This window comes from Centruroides sculpturatus, unplaced genomic scaffold (assembly GCF_000671375.1).
Source record: "Centruroides sculpturatus isolate CEXI.00-Female unplaced genomic scaffold, Cexi_2.0 scaffold459, whole genome shotgun sequence".
NCBI lineage: Eukaryota > Metazoa > Arthropoda > Arachnida > Scorpiones > Buthidae > Centruroides > Centruroides sculpturatus.
In genome coordinates, this window is record NW_019384631.1 from 224706 (window position 1) to 247717 (window position 23012).

General features: G+C 28.1%; 1 protein-coding gene across 8 annotated transcripts in view; it reads right to left on the bottom strand.

Moving 5' to 3' along the window:
- The window catches only part of LOC111625750 (lisH domain-containing protein ARMC9-like), a 50715-nt gene that overhangs the window by 6247 nt on the left and 21456 nt on the right, over positions 1-23012 (bottom strand). For 5 of the 8 annotated variants that reach the window (XM_023368975.1, XM_023368972.1, XM_023368971.1 and 2 more), the window contains 6 exons: positions 20101-20192; positions 15887-15961; positions 11760-11908; positions 11595-11685; positions 11429-11524; positions 4737-4827 (listed from right to left, as the gene is read on the bottom strand). In XM_023368975.1, the coding sequence (XP_023224743.1) occupies positions 4737-4827; positions 11429-11524; positions 11595-11685; positions 11760-11908; positions 15887-15961; positions 20101-20190 (592 nt within the window). In that variant the 5' untranslated portion in view covers positions 20191-20192. Of the gene's footprint in view, positions 1-3199; positions 3460-4736; positions 4828-11428; positions 11525-11594; positions 11686-11759; positions 11909-15886; positions 15962-20100; positions 20193-23012 lie in introns of those variants that run through there. The other 3 variants (XM_023368976.1, XR_002756777.1, XR_002756776.1) reach the window with 3 other exon arrangements.

The following is a 23012-nucleotide window of genomic DNA, read 5'->3' on the forward strand; positions in this document are numbered from 1 at the left end:
TGTTAATAAACGAACATCGCTATAACAACATAATAATGTGCAATTACCCAAACTACAAAACCACTTCAAGAGCAGAAATACTAAAATTTATTACTAATGTATTAAATATAAATAATATAACTCAAGACAATATACTAGAGATAGTCCAACTATCGAAAACGCCAAATTTAACAACAAGAATAACATTTAATAATAATCAAACTAGAGATCTTATTTTTTCTACCTTCATACGAAAAAAACAACAAAGTCTACTAGAGGAATGGCAAAACATACAGATTTCTCCAGATTTAACTAACAACTCAAGAAATAGAAGGAAACATTTACTGCCAAATTTTTATGAATTATATAAACAAAACCCTCAGGTAAAATTGCGAAATGACATCTTAGTAATTGATCGTAAAAAGCTAAATTATAATTTAAACACGAGAAAACTGGTACATGTAGATACTTTTCTTCCATCATAAAGAATAGCAAATTTAACTAAATGACATATTAATAAGCAAGATAAAACTCAATCCTGCAAACTCTACCCTAATAATCAATGTCTCTCAATTAAACTGGAATAGTCAAGGACTTAAATACAAAATACCTCAATTAGATGCCTTTATTTCTAAACTTGATCTAGATATTATTGCCATCACTGAAACCTGGATAGCTTCTGAAATAGTCTACAATTCTACCTTCTTTGAAAAATTTACAATAGAGTCAACTTTGGCAAAAAAACCAATAGGTCAAGGCTGCCCAAGTGGAGGCCTTTGCATATTAATGAAAAAAGGTCTCTGCAAAATTTTACAAACAAAAAAATCTAATAATTTCATTCTACTCCTTATTCAAATCATTAAACCAACTCTTGCTAATATTACAAATAATTTCATAACTTTAATGCTTACCTATATTCCATCTGACGACATAACAACTTTGAATGAAATAACTAAACAAATGGAGATCTGGCAAAATATGACTCCTTATTCCATAATTTTAGGCAATTTCAATGCAAGAATTGTGGATAATATGGACTCTAAATATAAAGGTAATAATTTTTTAATACAAAACAACCGCCTTTCAAAGGATAAGCATTTAAACAGGCTTGGACAAAAATTAATCGATGCAATAATTAATCTCAAAATGTATATAATCAATGGTAGAATTAAATCTGATATACCTGTGGAATTTACATGCTTAACCCATACCGGAAAATCATCTATTGACTTCACAATATGATCAGAATTATTGTTAGATTGCTGCTTGGATTTTAGCGTTATTAATTTTGATATCTCTGATCATTTTCCCACAAAGACAACTTTTTTACTCTTTTTGGAAAAAAATTCTGATAANGTATGTCTTTATTTAGTACTGCAATAAACAATAACTATAGTTTTGTAAAGTAGTCTGCACTATCAATTGTAAACATTTTCTTTTTTATTAATATTACTTTTTACTTCTTTGTTTTCCAAATATATACTTGCTATCTCAAAGAAATAGGAAGATGGAATTTATGTAATAATCAATCACTATTCACAGAACATAATTTTTTTCTTAAAGTTACTTTTTTAATTTTCCTCTTTCTAAAATAGGTTAAATTATTTTAAACAAATTTATCAGTAATTTTTATTTTAGCCACACTGTGTTTCCATAATTATTATTTCTAGTTGTACATCATTTTATGTAGAAGTGTAAGGTTATGGTGAACAGACTAAGAATAGTGTGCTTAACAGTTGACAGTTTATTAAATTTTAACTAACTCTTTGGTGCACATCTGTTTCTAAATCTCTTCCATGAGATTTAGAAACAGATCAAATTGGAAATGCACTGTACAACAATTAATTAACCAATAATAAATTTGTTAAATGAACAAGCAATTATTTATTGTTATAGTGCCAAGCTGCAATTTTTAATCATATTTTTAATTTATTTCATTTAAAATATATTCTCTCCGCCTCAAATTAGCAGTGACATGTCCCTGTACATCATACTTTTCCTTTAACAATAGAGTTGTACCAGTCATCGATCTAACACCTTTCAGGAAAAAATTTTGAATTGAAATAACATGACTTCTGGTTTGCATCGTATGTTCTTATAGAGTTAATCGGGGCCGCCTTCCCCTAACTTTCCATATCTGGTCTCGTCTTTCATCTATCTAAATCCATTCTCGGGATTAAGGAAAGACGGATAGACAAATGACAGTGGGAATTTATAGGTCTACAATTTTTACAAATTGCAGCCGAATTACTAACTTATGTTTATAGTTGTTCCTAATAAATTATTATTGAACATGATTTTCTGTAATTTTTCATACTTTAAAGTGTCAAAAATGGCATATAAACTATCATAATTTTCAGATGAAAGAATATCTAGAAATGACTAAATTTATCTAACATTATAAGAAATTCATAAAAGACATTATTTTAATATATAAAAAAAATACACTAGCAAATGTAAACAAATAAAGTAAATATTAAAAATAAAAATGATAAACACATATGATACAATAAAAGGTAAAATAATTAAATTAAATTAAAATATCTGGCATTTTAGTTCACAAAAAATAAATATGATATCTATAAAGTGCAAATATGGTGGAACACCATTTATATGTCTCACATTTGTACCTCAGTTTCCATCGATTCATAAATCTCTCTATTCCTCTCAATAGTGAAATATTTTGTTTATACATCTAAATTTATTACATGACTTCATTTATATTCAATGAAGATAACAGATACTGCTTATTCTTTTGGAATATTGCAATATTCTTTTGGATAAATGTACTCAAAATTTCTATAACACATTCTTTATTCAATTTTTTCATCTTTTGTTCATACTCCCATAATTAAATTACATAAAATTGACTACAGCAGGTGTGTTACTCCCAGAGAGGAAGTATTTGCATTAAATTACTGGCTAATGGCTATCAAGAAATTAAAATATAGGAAAAGATATTCTATATTCTGATATCCTATATTATTTCTATAATATAGAAACCCTGTAAGTTTGTAATCACTTAACACTAACAGTTCATAAATAAAGAATGTTTCTTTAACAAATCACTTCAGAGCTATTTTAACATGTAATTCTTAACAATTCTAATACAGGACATCTAACAGTTTTTAGTAAATGTTCTAAAATTTAAAGAATTTTATACAAAACAGTATACCATCAATTGCAGTGGCATTTTAGTTTTGGACAGATGAAAGTCACTCTGGGATTTATTGCTGTTAATCAGGTATGAGAATCATCTTTACTAAAAAACTGATCACTGTAACTTCAACAAGAAAAATTACTGTTTTTTAATAAAAATAACTTACAATAAGATAAAAGTTAGAATATTTGTTAAAAGCTGTAATACCATGAGTTTTCCATAAAAATTACTAGTTCTGCCGTTTTGTGATGCATCTTGACTTAAATTTCAATTATAAATCTTTTTTGTCTGTTCTCTTGATAGACATAAAGAATGCTCAACTGTATAAAATTTTATATAAATTAAGCTTCTATAACAAAAAACAGCAAAAATATATACTCTAAAAGGATTATGTCAAATTACAAAACTCTGCTTCAAAAGTTAAGTAAAACCTTATTCTGGAAAAAAATTTAATTGAATCATTAAAATATTTAGGTTTGAATCTTGAATCAAGCATTCTAATAAAAAAAAGGGGAAAAGAATATATCTGTCATAGATTACAGGAATTATGGATTCTATGGAATTAATCCATTTTAAAATATATTCACATAATTCTTAGGATATAATGAGCAATTTATATTTTTAAAAAATTATACTTTTTAAATATAAAACTGTTAATTAAAATTTTTACCATATTCAATAAATCAAGAAATTAATTTTTCCCTCATTAATTAATCAAAACAATGTAGCAATTTAATGTTATTTATTATTATAATAATTAATGGAATTTAGTAATTATATTTTTATATTTCTAAAATTACTGTAACTAATCTAATGCATTTTCGTCCAATCTCTTTAAATTTTGTCTTCTTTTTTGCATATTTTGAAATATGTTACCAAAAATACACTCCATGATTAACTAGTTGAGATAAATTCATTTAATGTAATACATAAATAAACATATTACAAATTAAGTATATTTAAATTAGATTCAGTTTAATTAATTTGATAATTATATGGTTCAAGCAAACCATTTTAAATATGTACTGTACAGTTAAATGTTATTAACAGAAATTGTTTTAAATTAAAATAATGCTTCTTATTTTATTATGCTAACAAAATAAAATAAATGAATGGTTTCTTAATTTTACAATACAGGTATATAACATGACATAATACAGTAGACTAAAAGAACTGAATGAATATAAAATAAATATAAGTTATACACAAATTTTTACAATGTTTAATTTTATTTAAATTTTTGACTTTCTGAAATGGTAAGGTTAAACCCCAGAACCCCATATGTATGTCTTTATTTAGTACTGCAATAAACAATAACTCTATTAAAAATTTACTACATTAATTTGGCTTAGAAATCACAAAGGAATTACTGTTAAATATATACAGTATTTATCTTTTTTAGTTTAATTCTTCATTTTATAATATGAATTTTTTATTTATTTATAAATTTCAATAATGTATACTATAAATGAAAAGTTATTTAGGTAAAGGTATCGTTACATTATTAAATGCATAACTTAAATGATTTCTATATGCAAATTGCAATTTATGACAAATTTTCAAAATGATTATTTCTGAAATTAGAATAAAGTATTACCTTCTGGAAATGAAGCAATAGTATTCAAAAATCTGAGGAATGTTTGAAGAATATCGCTTGTAGAATTATGAACTTTATCTAAAAAGTTTTCCTATAATGAAAATCATTTCCATATAAATAATTTTACAAATATAATTATAAAATAAATAATATAAAATACATCTTAACTTATAATAGTGTGATTTATTTAGTTACAATACTAATTTTGTATTTCTTTATTTCGAAAATTTAAAATGCTATATTAGAAATGCATTTTAAAACTTTATTAAAATCCTTATTAAAAAAGCAGTCTATAAGAGAAAATTTACTTTTTAACATATAGCTATACATTTTTGATGATAATTTTTACTATTTTGAATTCTGATTCAGAATTAATAGGTGTCTAGAAAAAAAATCTGCAAAAAATATCTGACTCTAGCTAACAGCCAATAATGCTGTATGTGCTATACAAGGTCTGTTCAAAAAGTATCGGATCTTTTTTTTTCCGCGTAAACCAATGATGCGAGAGAGGCCTCCTTCGGTGGAGTTGTGGAGGGGAAAGTCATGCACAGCCCTGAATTTTTTCCCGCCTGCTGGAAGTGTCAGTCGTTGGCAATCGGCCTATGAGTGAGGTCATGTAGTGCGCTCTCGTTGGATTACACTAAGCTGGAAAATGACTGAACAACGTGAGCAGCGATATTACATCAAATTTTGCCAAAAACCTTGGCGATACCCGAGTGTAAACCATTCGCAAGATTCAGCAGGCTTTCGGGGACGATCCTCGAGGCCAAAAAAAGCGCGGCAGGTCCGCAGCAATATCAAAGGTCATGTTGACAGTTTTTTCGACTCTCGTGGGGTGGTGTGTCGTGAGTACGCACCACAAGGCCAAACCATCGCAAAGGAGTACTACCAGGAGGTCCTTCGTCGTCTTTCCGATACAGTGCGACGCAAACAACCGGATCTGTGGTCGATCAAAACTTGGCAGCTCCATCGTGATAACGCATCCGCCCATTCTGCGCATCTGATTCAGGCTTTCATCACCAAACACAATACTCCTGTGGTTCGTCACGCTCCGTACTCTCTCCACATGGCTCCGCATGACCTTTGGCTATTTCTCAAACTGAAAATGCCGCTAAAAGGAACCCAAATTTAGTCGAGAGAAGACATCATGCGAAATGCGACGGACCGGCTGATAACCATTCCAAAAGATGTGTTCCAGCAGTGTTTCCAGCAATGGCAGGAATGCTGGGAGAAGTGTATACATTACCAAGGAAACTACTTTGAAGGGGATTAGGGTTTTGTACCTCAAAGTCAATAAATTTATTTTTGCCAACCAAAGGTCCAATACTTTTTGAACAGACCTTGTAATTTGAAAGCACTTTAAACGCTACATAACATAATAGAATCTTTTTCTGAATTTGATTTTCATCTTCTTTCAAAATGGCAATGAAAGAAAATGCTTTGCTCCTAAGAGTGTACAACTTTTACAAATTAATTAAAGCGTTAGGAAAAATGTTTATCATAAACCATTTGCAAATGAAGTAATTTCAAAATGGACTACATTTTTGTATTCTTCAACATTTCAAGAGTGGATTACTACCACAGAAAAGAAAAAGGATTGATAAAAGAGCAAAAATTCTAACAAAAGCCAAGTTGGAAGGATTAAAAGAGGTTCTTTGAAGACAGTGAAAAGGTTTCAATTTGGCTTTTAGCCCTGAAACTGAAAACTTCACATAGTTTGGATCCACGAAGCTTTGAAAACAAAACCATATATTAAATATTGAGAGAAATAGATAATTCTGGACAGAATGGACATGCAAAAATTACTGGAAAAGACAATGTGAAAGATTATAGAGAAAGTTTTTTGAAAAGTTCTTTATTTTGGATGACTAATGTTACTTTACTTTCTGACAATCAATGGTAATGGTGGATTTTATATCATTGATATCTCCTCTACACTAATCAATGTAAAGTTTTCCAAAAGAAAAAAATAATTTGAGAGCAAAGTTTTGGTTTGGATTGGATTGCAATGACACCAAATGGATTGATTCAAGCCCTAATCAAAAATTCAAATTTTACTATCAATACCCAGTAATATTTAAATGAATCTATACAACATCATCTGATTCCTTACATTCAAAAGAACTATTTTCAAGCAGAATGAATACATCTTATGGTCAGATCAAGCAAATTCCCACTATGCCAAACTAAACTGGATCACCTGCAACTGAAAAACAGAACTTTCATTGAAAAGGACAACCCTGCAAAAATATGCCAGAAATTAGGCCAATCAAATATTTTTGGAAAATTCTGAAAGCAGCTGTTTACAGAAAGAGATGAAAGACAAAAAGTATGGATTAGCTGATCAATCACATAATGTACTGTCTGAAAAATGTGAACCAAAGTCTTTTACAGAAACTTGTACTGCACATCCAAAGTTAAATTGACTGTGTTCAATGATGGAGACTTGCAGAATTACAAAAAAAAATGATAATGTACAGCTTTTCATCATTTTTCTTCTTTTCTCCAAGATAATATCTACATTATACAAACTTGTGTAGATTTTTTGTGACACCTGTTATTTTACTCATACATATTATGAATTTATACACATTACCCTAAAACAGGGGTCGCCAAAAGGGTCGATGCAACATCATTGGGGGTCAATGTGGCTAGGGGGTTGATTGAGGGGTCGATGCGGCTAAGGGGTCACAGCCTTATTTATTTATTTATTTATTTATTTTTGCTTATACAAAGACCACAACGTTTTTTTTTTTTTTTGCTCATACACATACACTTGTAATAAAACTTTATGGTGGGGGGTCAATGTGAGGCTTTGGAAAGTGGTTGGGGGTCGACGGTTAAAAAAGTTTGGCGACCCCTGCCCTAAAGAATATACATTGAAATATTAGTAGCAATCAGAAAATTATTTTACAAGAAACTCCTGAAAAATTAAAAATAATTTAATTTACGTAATGATAATTTAAATTTTCTTAATTCTTGTGTATAGAAAATCAATTAAACTTATAATTTAGGAAACTGGCTAAAGTATAATCATTTCCTGCTTTTATATAACAATTTATGTTTTACTCTGTAAGAGTTCATTTAAATATTTTGACTTAATTAAAGTGATTTTCATTTAATCACTTTAATCAGGATGATAAAATCAGGAAAATTCTTCCTGAAATTAACCCTGCTTTTCATTTCCCTTATATTTTTTTTATCTTAAAACTTTAGATTTCTTTTATCAAGTAAAATATAATAAGAATCTACTAGTATTTTATATGATTATTAAAATTTCACTTAATAACATAAATAAAAACCATCTCTAAAAATATGAAAAATTAAAGGTGTTTATTTATTTTAGCATTTTCATGCTAAAATAAAAAAAAAACAATAAATGGATTTTTTGAAAAGATGAAAGAATTGATTGTTTTGTCCAATTTAAAAGATTTTAAAACAAAAAATAATACTTTGTTTGTCTTCTAACACATATATACAATGGTTTTATCAGAAAAACTTTTTGATAAAATTATAAAAGCAATATATTTGCTTTAATGGAATATAAAATATTAAATGCCATAAAAAAGAATTAAGTTCAAGTACTTCTGGATTCACATCAACCTTCTTAAAGATGAACACTTAGATAAAAATACAGAACAGTGTTCATGACAATTGTAACAGTTTATATAATTTAAATTTGTGACATTTTCTATGTATATAAATAAACAGTTAAAACTTTTAACCTTCATCTCTTTAAAATTTAATTATTCTTTGTATTCTTAATTATCTTTTGTTTTGGAGGCTGATGGCATGTTTTCCTTTGTACCTGGCCACTCATACTAAGAATAAGAGTTAATTGTTTTTTTAATTATTTACTACTACAAAAAGCTTAATTTTGTTATCAATTAATACAATTTATATCGGTAATAACAAGAATAATTATGCAACGTTCTCCAGCCAAGAGGGGTAGACCTCCATTAAATCGTACCAAATTGGATACTAAGAAGAATCAGCCATCTTCTTCAGATCCCAGGTCGTTAATAAACTTTAACTTCACTTCCAAAAAAAAATCTCCATAAAGAATCCATTAGTGATAAGAATTACAATTTAAATTCATCACAGATTTATGAAAATGACAACCCAGGTGAGTCAACTATTTCTGATCAGACGTGATTAATGTAACAGATAAACTCCCAGACACTTATACTTTAATGCTTTGGAATAAAATATCAGACTTAATCAACACAGCTAACGACAAACTTTTTAATCAAATGGTTGTGATTAAAGAAGAACTAGATATTATCCACAAAAATATTTGAGAAATAAAGGAAAATCAGAAAAAAATGGAAGAGGAAATTGATAATTTGAGACATCACGTAGAGAAATTACAAATGGACAAAGATTTCATCCAATTTAAAATGGACATGTTAATAAACGAACATCACTATAACAACATAATAATGTGCAATTACCCAAACTACAAAACCACTTCAAGAGCAGAAATATTAAAATTTATTACTAATATATTAAATATAAATAATATAACTCAAGACAATATATTAGAGATAGTCCAACTATCAAAAATGCCAAATTTAACAAGAATAACATTTAATAATAATCAAACTAGAGATCTTATTTTTTCTATCTTCATACGAAAAAAACAACAAAGTCTACTAGAGGAATGGCAAAACATACAGATTTCTCCAGATTTAACTAACAACTCAAGAAATAGAAGGAAACATTTACTGCCAAATTTTTATGAATTATATAAACAAAACCCTCAGGTAAAATTGCGAAATGACATCTTAGTAATTGATCGTAAAAAGCTAAATTATAATTTAAACACGAGAAAACTGGTACATGTAGATACTTTTCTTCCATCATAAAGAATAGCAAATTTAACTAAATGACATATTAATAAGCAAGATAAAACTCAATCCTGCAAACTCTACCCTAATAATCAATGTCTCTCAATTAAACTGGAATAGTCAAGGACTTAAATACAAAATACCTCAAATAGATGCCTTTATTTCTAAACTTGATCTAGATATTATTGCCATCACTGAAACCTGGATAGCTTCTGAAATAGTCTACAATTCTACCTTCTTTGAAAAATTTACAATAGAGTCAACTTTGGCAAAAAAACCAATAGGTCAAGGCTGCCCAAGTGGAGGCCTTTGCATATTAATGAAAAAAGGTCTCTGCAAAATTTTACAAACAAAAAAATCTAATAATTTCATTCTACTCCTTATTCAAATCATTAAACCAACTCTTGCTAATATTACAAATAATTTCATAACTTTAATGCTTACCTATATTCCATCTGACGACATAACAACTTTGAATGAAATAACTAAACAAATGGAGATCTGGCAAAATATGACTCCTTATTCCATAATTTTAGGCAATTTCAATGCAAGAATTGTGGATAATATGGACTCTAAATATAAAGGTAATAATTTTTTAATACAAAACAACCGCCTTTCAAAGGATAAGCATTTAAACAGGCTTGGACAAAAATTAATCGATGCAATAATTAATCTCAAAATGTATATAATCAATGGTAGAATTAAATCTGATATACCTGTGGAATTTACATGCTTAACCCATACCGGAAAATCATCTATTGACTTCACAATATGATCAGAATTATTGTTAGATTGCTGCTTGGATTTTAGCGTTATTAATTTTGATATCTCTGATCATTTTCCCACAAAGACAACTTTTTTACTCTTTTTGGAAAAAAATTCTGATAATTCATCATATAAAAAACAAAATAAATATTATCTTTTGTTTTCTTAATTATAAAAAATTATTCTTTGATTTTTTTATGTTAATTCCATGATTACAAAAAATTCCTTAATTTACTGATATATTCTTAATTATAATTATAAGAATAAAATTATACTTTGATTTTTTATAATAATTTTACCAATAAGATTCATCATAAAATATTAGAAGTCATATTTAATATGACCTCTAATATTTATATTTATATACTATAAGTATTTATAGTATGCATATTTAAAAATATATTTTATTTAAATCTCAATTGAAAAAGTAGTAAGAGTATTATATTCTTTCAGATATTATTAAATTAAATTGAGAATCCAACTACTTTACTGGAATTACATGAAATAAAATTTCATAATCTTCAGAAGAAAGATTGTGAAATTTCAGACCATATTACTCTAAATTCATTTTCATACTCTTTTTTACTGAGTTCTTTAATTTAAATAATTATAAAGTTTTAAAATAATTTTACAATTTATTATTAAATTAGTGTATTTTATTAATTCAAGACTAATATATGATATTAAATCTTAGCACATGATGACAGTTTAAACACCTACCATCAGGATAAATTTATTCTGTAATTTTAATAATAATAAAATTAAATCCTAGCATTAAAAAATTAGGCGTTCAGATATTTGATTATACTAAAATTATATCGCTCCCTAAATATTACATAAATCAAGTTTCTTAAAATTATACATATGTTTTTTACACTAACATACAAAAACAAACAACAATTCTATAAATTTATGTATTTATTCACTATTAAATTTTATTTTCTTGATATAAAATGTAATAAAAAAATTGTAATTTATAAAAATAGATCTAGATACAATTCTGAAAATAGAAATTTATAAGAAAAAATGTAGTAAATTTCACATTATTTAAAATTACAAAGAGGTTATTATGTTTACCTTTAATTTTGTGTGTTCCAAATTTAGTATATCATGTTCAATATACATCATCAACACATCAGTTTTCAATGTTACACTGGATTGTTTTGTTATCCTCTATTAAAAATGCATAATATTAAAACTTTAATTTTAATGATATACATGATAATTTATATGACATTCTTACCCATCTTAAAGCTTGCAATAAAAGAGCAACCTTTTTAGATTCCAATTGAAGGATGTCTTTTTTAATTTTCAAGAAATCCAATGAAGAAATTCTGAAATACCAAATATTTAAAATATATCATCAAATAATTAATAACATGTTTATTAAAACATTCAGAAAACACACATTGGAACATCTTTGGCAGTTTTCACAGATTTTGGAAGAATTTTATGATTTGATTGATGATAATTAAATTCATTCTCACTAATTTTATGAAGATTGAATACTTCAGGAAATCGTTGCATACAAGAAGAAAGAACATCATCTAAATCTGTCTGGAATTTTTAAATTAAAAGAATTAGTGATAAGTCATATATGTATCATATATCATTAAATACTGAAATATATGAAGATCTCCAAATTCTAACAGATTTTGGAGATCTATTAGATTTTTAGCCTATTTTATCATTTTATTTTTAAGCTAATGCTCTAGAAAAATAGATAATGTTCCAAAAAATTTTATAAGTTTAAATAAGAAAACATTTGGTTAAACTATTCATCAATATTTTATGAGAAAATAAATTAATTTATCAAACTTGCAAATTTTATATTTGAAATTATAAAAAAGATAGATGATCAAATATTTTAATCAAGAAACTAAACAATTATATTTAAGCTTGACAAAACAGATTTAGATTATTATGTTTAGTAATTTCTATTTTGCATGATTATGATTCCATATATTCTTGATGTCAAACCATACCATCTTGATATCTTGATTAAAGTAATTGTCCTATTAAATCTTTCTTTCTTCTTGAGTACAGATCTTAAACTAAAAAAATCTATTGTAAAGGCAGAGTCCATCAATGTTACTTCTCAAAATATGGCTACACATTATAAAAGATATTTTTCCTTAGTTTTTTCATTAATTGATGCCACAATAAGTTTCTCTCTCTTATTACTTCTATTAGGATATTTGTTGATGTTTGTCTACATTTACAGCTCTACTCCATCAAAGTATCCTCATCTCCATGATTTTCAATATTTGTTCATGCTTTTTATTCATTAGCTAGTGTTCTAATCCATATAATGCTATTGGCTGAATTACAATTTCATATATCCACTGGGTATTAATTTCATCAGGCTCCTTTTATCATAGAACAACCTGTCATTTGCTTCCATCTCAACCTCTACAGATATACAACTGTTCATATCATTTGTGAAATTTTCTTTATCTAATTGGGAATATAAACATTTAAAAGTAAAGGTCTTAGAAGTGAATTCCTATCAATTTCAATTTTTCTACATACTCCAAACTGTATTCCAATAATTCTTTTTTGTCTACATTTAGTAGATGCCATAATCTACTATCATGAAATTTCTTAAAAGTTGTTATGAGGTGGAAACCTTCCCATTTATAGTAGTCAATTCTTCTGATCATTAATAAATTTATTAATTAAATTATAGCTAAATTAATTTTTGACAAAGGAGCGAGTTCATTTTGTAAAAGTCAATGGTTCAAATCTGTCACCTAACAATTGCATTTCTGTCTTTGACGAATTAGGTATATAATTTATAATAAATTAACATATTTTAACTATGTTTTTGAACTGCTTAAGATTTTTAAAAGACAATATCAAAATTCTAAGTTTGTATAGAAAAATGTAAATATAATGCATTTCATGTATTTCAAATTCAATGATATCTTGAAAAATAATAATAAAATACTCTTCCTTTATGTGTAAAAAAGAAATAAATTAGCATTAGAAAATAGGCATTTAACAGAAACAAGAGTTGTTTGCATCAAAGTTAAATCATTTAATGTGAAAGAATTTATTGGTTATGTACATTTCCAATTTTTAAGTGCAGTACTTTCATTCATAGCCTATGAGATAGATTCAAGAAATGAAGGGTCAAAGAAAATGTGGTCATGAGATAGATTCAAGATCAGGAAATAAAAAAAAACAGTTTTTTTTATTTCCTGATTTAAATCTATCTCATGACCATATTAGTTAGTGTGTTTAGTGAATGTAGTTCACTAAAGTGAACCACATTCACTAACACACTAACAAATTATATCATAGTTTATAAGATGAACATCTTAAGCCAGCTTACCACAGATAACAATATACCTGAACAGACACACCTGTCCAGTATACCTGAATGTGTGATGAAAAAACATATTCAAGTATACTGGACAGGTGTGCCTGTTCAGTTATACTAGGGGGTCCCCAAAGTGGTCAATATAGACCCCTTGGGGTCGATAAGAGTTCTTCAGGGGTCGATTAATACACGAGGGTCGAAAGGGGGTCGATTAATACACGAGGGTCGAAAGGGGGTCGATTAATACCAAAGAGGATCAATAAAACTGTCTAGGAAAAATATAGAATATTTCAATAAAAATTCGAAATACGGATATGATCAACAACATTACTGACTACCCTAGTTATAACTTGAGTTTTGCCTTAGCCTACGCCGCTTTAAGCATGTGCTACTCTGGTTTCACTCATCTGACAACTGTACTAGTGTTACAAACATGTTACGAACACTGGTAGTTCATTATACACAGACATACGTTGCACTGTTACACTCTAGTAGGGTTGTCACTCTAAGTATTTTATATCTAAATGTAGATATTTTGTCCTTTACAGAGAAAATATCGTAATATATCGAAGATCATTAATATAGTACAGAAGCGTTTGCAAGGAAAAAACGTTACAATTGTTCGAGCTCGAACAATCATAATGGCCTTTCAAGTAAAAATGGAGCTATTTAAACCTTCAACGATTTTAAATATTTTTCAAACTTGCGAAGAAAATGAAACTATAATCTCCACATGAACCGGGGAGGAGACGAAAGAAAGAAAGAAAATGAAAAGATTTCCGACCATGATTTGGAGATATACAGTATATTAAACATCTTGATAAATTAAGAGAAGACTTTAAAGCACGTTTCGAAGAATTGGAGAATATGCATGTTCCCGAATGGTTTGCTAATCCATTTGATGTAAAAATAGATAATGAAGGTAGTGAACCGGCTTAGAAGATGAACCGAGTGAAATATATGTAGATCTCGAAACTAAAGCGTTGTTTAAAAATAAAAACCTCAGTGAATTTTGGAGCAATAACAATATTGCCACTAAATATCCCAAGCTCAGAGCAGAAGCCGAACCTTTCTTACTCGCATTCCCAACTTCATATGTGGTTGAAGCTGATTTTAGCCACGAGAACGCTATTTTGACAAAACAGAGGAACAGATTGAACTTGGAAAACCGTGGTGATTTGCGACTAAAACTTACCAATTTTCAACCGAATATCAATAATCTTGCCGCTTCTCTTCAGAGACATCCATCCCACTAATATCAACTATTTTAATAAAAAGTTATGTTAACATATTTTTAAGGCATTCAGTAGTAGTCGCAAAATGACAGCAAGAGGTTTCTTTTTCACCCAATATAACTTGTTATGTTTTCAAAAATAATTGTGTATTTTACGTATTATGACATGTACGGTTTAAAAATTATAGGCATATTTCCATCTATCCATAATTTTGCTATTATTTTTTAAGATTATAAATTAGTGGAAAATATCTTCTTTTTTCTGTTAAAGTTATTGGGTGGATTTTATAAGAAATGGGAACTATAAATTCTTTTGTTGGGTTGTTACGCAAGTCTCCTTATCGCTTAACATTAGAAATGCAAAAAGGATTTAATGTTTTTATTAAATACATAATCTGGGGGTCGATAAGAAGGCAAATATTCTATAAAGTGGTCGAAGGGATAAAAAGTTTGGGGACCCCTAAGTTATACCAATATGTGTGTAGCCTTTATGAACTATGAATAGTAATACCATGAATCCCTAATAAAACATGGCATACTTCATTTTGAAGAAAATAATAAATATTAACATGGCCGACGGTATTACATTTAATAATTTAAATACAAAATGTATTTATATAAAAATATAAATACATTTATATTTTTATATTTTATTAAATGGCATACTTCATTCAATTACTACTATTTTTAATAAAAATTACATTTGCAATAGTTATAAAAATAAAAAGTGTATTTTTGTTATCTTTCAAAATATTATTCCATTTTTGTATTAGTTCTTATCCACATAACAGGTTTTGCACTAGAAGTAATTTAATATAAATCTAACTACCATGTCATATTAGGGATATTTATAATTAGCCATTTACTAATAAATCTAAACTAATCATTCTTAAAGTTGTTTTTGACTAATTATTACTGGCTATTTCACTGCAATAAATGTCACATTATTTTGGTTATAAAAAAAATTAATTCTTACCAAATCTCCTTTGACTGCAGATTCAAGAGCAGCAATAAAATTATTTAACACTGTCATCAATACACGACAATCTTCCTGTTAATAAAAATACAAGAAAAATTTAAGAATTACTGAATATTTTTAATAAATTACACAATTAGTATAACTATAATTTTAAAAAATATAACATAACTTGTTCCATAATTTCATATTTAACCAATTTTTTAGTGGAATTCTGTCATTGAAGTATTTAAAAAATGAAGAAGGTTGAGGTCATATACAAACATGTGAATAATTCTTAAAATATTAAACAATATTTCTTTTAAGTTAACCTGTCCAGTACTGAGAAGTCATCTAGATATGACCATAGAGTAAAAAAGAAATTTGCATGAAAATATTTTTATCCAATTTTTGGAAATTAAATGATTCTGGTACAAAAAAAATTTTTAAGTATTCACTATATTTTTGGCTAAGATCTTTAAGATCTTAAGTTTTAAGATCTTGCTCTGTGTGTTTTAACTTTTATAAAAATGTTGAAAAATAAGTAAAAATATAATTGTTTAAATGTCTCAGAAAAAGTTTTAAACAAAATTAATAATGGTCATAAAAAAGTGGATATGACTTAAGTAAGATAACAGTTTATCCATGTTTTTGAAAAATTGAAAATTTAACATGCTCTAAAGCAGGGATGGGTAACCTTTTTCTATGTAAGGCCTCATTTCAAAACTTTTGAACTGATGCGGGCCGCATACAAGAGAAAAGAGGAAAAAATGTCAATAAATCACAATTATTTATTCATATATAATTAGAAATTAGCAGAAGTATACTTAATTTAGCTTCTGGAACTGATGTAAATGTAATATATTGGAAATATTTCGTTAAATATTAGTCACTGCTTGTTTTAAATTAGTTTTGATGTGTCTGTTAGCTGGTTTCTTGTTTTAATTTTTACTAATTCATTGCAGAAAACTATTCACATGCACAAGTTGTAAAAAATAACATTTGAATTCTTGCTGCATACTTCTTTAAGCTGGGAAATTGATATATTTATTCATATTTTATGCAACGCAAGCTGCAAAAAATATTACTGTGGGCCACATGTGGCCCGAAGACTACCCCATCCCTACTCTAAAGAACCGAATGATTGATGAAAATATTCAACTACAAAAGTTTCAATCTAGGCCATGCTGATAGATGATAGAGAGGCAACTACCTCAAGTACCAAATTGAAAGGGATACAAAAATGGCATCATAATGTTTATAGAAATATAATTACATTAGTGCTACTTTTAGGCTTGTCTCAAGTGCCAAAATTTATTCAGAATAATTCTGGTCTCTATGAAGCAATGCTAAAATGGGTGCAATTAGCAAGAGAAGAATATGCTTTGTTAGATACATTAATATATGAAAAAGCACAAAAGTTTGGTAGGTGTTCAAATATGAAAATTTTCAAGCAAATTCTGGTTGGCTGAAAAAGTTTAAAGGAAAATATTGAATTTCACAAAAGACTGTACCAAGCAAAAGTGCTAAAGACAGTAAAGAAGATTGCAAAACAACTTTGATGAAAATCCTACAAGAATATAAACCTCAAACATCTTTATGCTGATGAAATAAATTTGTTCTTTAAACATTTACCAGATAAAACATTAACATTTTAAAAGGATAAATATTTTGAAGGAAAGTATAATAAAGACAGAATAACTATAATGATAAGGGCAAATATGAATGGAACTGAAAAGTTAAAATTACTGATTATAGAAAAAAGTAAAGATCATACATGCTTCTATAGTATTATCAGGTTATAAAAGTGAAATTTAGACATTTTGATTTTTTCTAGAAATGACTAGAAAAAAAATGTTTTAGAACATTTGATGGGGGTATTCAAGTATAATAAGTATTTACAGCAGAATACAAGCGAATACAAAGAGCATTTCATCATATTTCATTAGAAATAGATGCATCGGCAATGTCTGATCATAGAAAACTTCAAAAGAACACATTTACATGTTTTTGCGCTATCTCTTCAAAAATGGCTGCAATGTAATGAAGGTTTGTGATCTCATATGCAAAGTATTTGTTAGTGTTCATGGATGAACAAAGGTCAACCAGCTGTTGCAAATGTCAAAGGGCTGATAGTGCAAAAGAAGGCAATGATCTACATTTGTTTGGCATCATCTTGATGAAGCTGCTTACAACCAACATCACTGTCACAAAAAACTCTACTGTGTGCAAATGGACCATTTGAACACAGCCAGTTAAGTGGAGATGGCCACCAATATGAAATTTGTTTTATATTTAAATTTATGCAGTTTTATAGGGGAATTTTAGGGATGGCCACAAAATAAGATTTTACTGCATTTATAGTATAGCATAAAAACAGAGAGAAATTGTCCAAAAACATTTTTTAAAAAGTAATGACTTGAATAATTTTAAATGAATTCAACATTAAAATAAACTAATTTAAATAAACAAATAATGAATAGTATTTAGAAATTGAATACATATTCAGCTGAAAATATATTTTTCACTGACAGATATTAAAACTATAAAAGAAAATAAGACAGGAAAAATTTTCATGCTTTAAACTAAATGTATTATTAAAGTAATTATTATATAACAACAACAATGTAATGGCAATCAATGCTTCAAAAATTAACACACACATGCATGTAAATAAAATGCTTTAACTGAAACACTAAAGGGAAAAAATATATATGCAAATATTTTTGCCTAATTCATCATCTTCAAGCATAATAAAAGTAATTATATTACATTTACCATAATATCATGAGACTAACACATGGATATCTATACAGATAAGTCAATTTGAAAGCAAGTCTACAAATTATGTAAACCACTACATAAATAAAATGAAAGTAAGAGGAAAAAATAATACATTTCAAATCATATCATTTCAAATGATACCTTCTAAGCTGCATACTGGCAAGTGTTTAGAAGTATTCAGTATATGTACAGGGGTCATGATGCATAGTGCCAAAATCACTACTTGGCAATATTTTTATTAAATTGGCAATAAAACTATAATACTGGTCCACTAAATCCCTAGTCCACTTATTTCAACATTCAGTGTGAAATTGAATTACAAAGATTGCTTCAGGAAATTCAACAGAATGTCAAGCTCCTGTGCAATGGGAATCATGTGCATCATATATCTAGCAATGTCATAACTTCACAGTAAGTTTGAACAAGAAAACAGGAGTAAGTAAGTTTGAACAAGAAAACAGGAGTGACATTGAGAACCAAATACAGTTTTTGTGCAATGCCATTCAGCACATTCAGATCAGGAAATTTTTATTGGTTGATAGAAAATTTAGGGAATTTTTTGGACTAACATTTTTTCACTTTGATTTTTTATCAATAAATGATTTGAAATTTTGACATGACACAACATGTGAAATACTGTTTAAACATTGTGTTCAAATGTTGTACTCAAAATTTTTCATTAAAAAATTATTCAAAAATGATTCCTATTTCTAAGTGACAGCTTAACATGCTACTTTTGTTTTCCAGATTCCAAACTGATAAGGCTACCAGCAACTGGATTAATTAGTAAGTAAAACTGGTAGTAATAAATAATTTGAAGTGCAAAAAAAAATAATAATAAATACTGGTGAAATAGTTAGTGATTTTTTTTAAATTTTTCAGAGCAACTCCTGTATGTAGTTCAGGTTATACAAACATTTCATTTCATTCTAGCAAACTTTGCAAGATACAGTACAGACTCTCCCATATACAGACTGGTGAAATGTAACCAAAAATTTTCAAAAATATTGTACACTACTCTGAATTTTACCTTTCCATACTGCAGTGTGTATATTTTTAAATTTTGTTTTAGTAAGGCTGCTTGAAGTTCATAGAAGAGCACAATGCATCAGCTACCACAGATGTGATAATGATGAGACATTAGCATTATGTAGCAGCTAAGCAGTGAATTGAGAAGAACAAAACAAACAACTTTAACACAATACTTTCAAAATGAATTGTAATTGTCAAAAATAAGCATCAAACTCAAAATAAACGTTTCTTATACACATAGTAAACATATATGTTACAGTCTTATTTAAAAATTATATCACTTCCTTATCCAGATTTTTGTAATATCCAGATCACTCTCATCCACATTAGTTTGGATATAGGAGCATCTACTGTATATTATCTGAATGATATTATGACAGTTTACTTGAGTAGATAAAATATAATAATTAAAATTTTACCTGTAATTTTACAAGTTGTTTTGATTGAATGCTGTTTTTCCTTTCTGATTCCTTCCATTTAATTTCTGCAGTGTTCAATTCTTCCTGCATATCTAAAATACATATTTAAATTAAAATAAATTCTTCAATAATCAATTTAAAATAAATTTCATGAATAAAAGTAGACTTTATTTTAAAATCAAGTTTTTATAAAACTTTGAAACATGCACAAAGTATTTAATATTTTATGAAAAAAATATCAATGTAAGAAATGTTCTAAGCAGATTATACATGGCATAACTATTTATTTAGTACCTAGAATCAATTATAACTATGTCTTGATGAATTATAACTAACAGTAGAAGCATGTGACTTATTGATTCAGAGACAGTTTAAATCGAATCTGTAGTATATGTGAAGACCTGGGGCCATATTCTCGTCACCATCTCTGGTCTCTCGTAAGCCGGTCGCTGATTGGTTAATCATTTGGATTAGCCAATCAGCGACCAGCTTGTGAGAGACGAGAGACCAGAGACGGTGACCAGAATATGACCCCTGTTCATGTCCCCAGTACTACAGAAATGCAGCCAAAATTCTCTCAGAGAAAGAGAATTGACCATTTAGAATAATACAAGGGACGAAACATCATATATGGAAAGTCTAGAAACCAGATTTTTCCCAACATAGTGGAAAATAGCAAATGTCAAATCTACAAACATCGCTAAACCCAATATATAATATAGCTAAACACCAACCAAATGCCAAAATTCTATTGGGCTAGTTTAAGGCTAATTTACTAAATGAATTATGTAACTAATTTGGCTCTAGAGGTAAGCGTTAGGCACCATCTCTTATTAACATTAATAATTATAAATAAAAAAAAAAGTTCATTTAGTAATTAGCCTTAAACTAGCCCGATAGAATTTCGGCATTTGGTTGGTGTTTAGCTAAATGTCAAATCAGTGCCAAAAACAACAATCTAACTAAACCTGATCACTACAGGCCAATCAGCCTGCTCTCTGTTTTGGGTAAAGTGCTAGACAGATTACTAATAAATAGAATAAACTGGCACTTAAGAGAAACTAATCAACCAAACGACAACCAGTATGGCTTCAGGTCTAGCAGATTGATGATTGATGTGGCCTTAGAGTAAAAGTGTTTATCAAAAGTACATGAAAAAGGAAACAACATGCTTTAATCATTAATACTGATTATGAAAAGACATTCGACCACCTACAGTAGCCAAGTATTTTCCAAAAAATCAAGGAAAATAAATGTCCCAAGAACTTATCCCAATGCTGAGATAGATTGAGGAGTCCAATGTTGCCGAGAGAGAAGAAGAAGACCTGTTGAAGTCAGAACTTCACAGGTACAACCCAAAAGGAGATGGAATAGCTTTTGAAAGTGTCTGCAAAATAGGAATGAACAAGAGTAACTTGCAAAGGAAAACCTGTCAATAAGGAATAAGAACTTCATATCATTGGGATACAAGTTTTAATCAATTTGGCTCCTCAATTGTCCATCTCAAGTGGTCTTGGTTCTTCGTTCACACTTTCTGATCAGTCTCATATCCATTACCAAGGGTAATCTGAGACAACTCAGACTGCAGGAGAGGTCAGCATCAACATTTAATTTGATGCCAAATTCTGACTCCAGCCAGAGTTAGTTGATCAGTGACTTATAACATTTATATCAGTTCCTCTGTCATGTAAACTTTAAACAAAAATGATTTATGTCTCTCTTGGTTTTTGTTCTTTCTATTCAATTCCAAAAATTCTTGAACAAATTTTGTGAGGATTTGCATCTAATCCAAAGCATCACACATAAATACGATCAAAGACAAAGTTTTGCCACATCTGTACTGAAAATCTAACTTTATTACATCTTGTTTTTATAATCAATCCAAATTTTACCAGATAATACTGCATGTATTTTTAAGAGATCTAAAATTATTATTTTAATAATATCAAATAACAGTTATATTCAATCCAATCATAAATCTTATGAACAATTCCTATAAAAATCATAAATCAAATCTGCTTTTATATAGTCAAAATAACACAAAATTTTATCAGTTAAATACCACATGCTTTCAGAGTATACATGTCCATATTCAAGGTTCAATAATTTAAAAATATCTTCTCAGATAAAGTATTTAAAGTTTTTTAAAATNGTTGCATTGAAGTTTGTAGATGGGCACAATGCATCAACTACCACTGACACAATAATGACGAGGCATTGGCTTGTGTGTAACAGTTTGTTAGCAAATCAAGAACAAAGCAAACATCTTAAAAACATAATTCTTTCAAAATTAATTGCAATTGTAATTGTCAAAAATAAGAGTTAAAAATTAAAATAAACATTTTTTATACACACAGTAAACACATATATTACAATCTTATTTAAAAATTATCACACTTTTCTAAGTATTTCTGTTAACATTTCTCCATTTTTCTTATTGAAAAATCAAAAATTTTGGACACTAACTAGCTTGATAAACAATCACCAACTTCACCAACTTGAAAAGTAAAAAAGATTCAGTTATGTTTCTATTATGAAGTTTATATTAACATAAATTACTTTTATGTTTATATAAGTGACTATGCAAAATAGTCACACATATAAACATACACAGGTGACAAAGATACATGCTATGATAATGAGAATAAATCTGAAGACAGATATACCATGAGAAAAGGTTGTGATAAGATCAACAGGATTAGTTTCAAAAATAGACATAGCTTGTGTAGATTTCTCATTGAAAAGTTACAGTAGAGCGTCAATTATCCAAAAGTCAATCATCCGAAAGAATTCCAGTCAGCAAATTTAAATTTCCGCCAGTGCTGTAGCGCTGGAATCTTTGGCTATGTCTTGGGCTACTCAAATATTTTACGTTTTTGATACTAATCCCTCTGGGACAAATTATTTAGAAA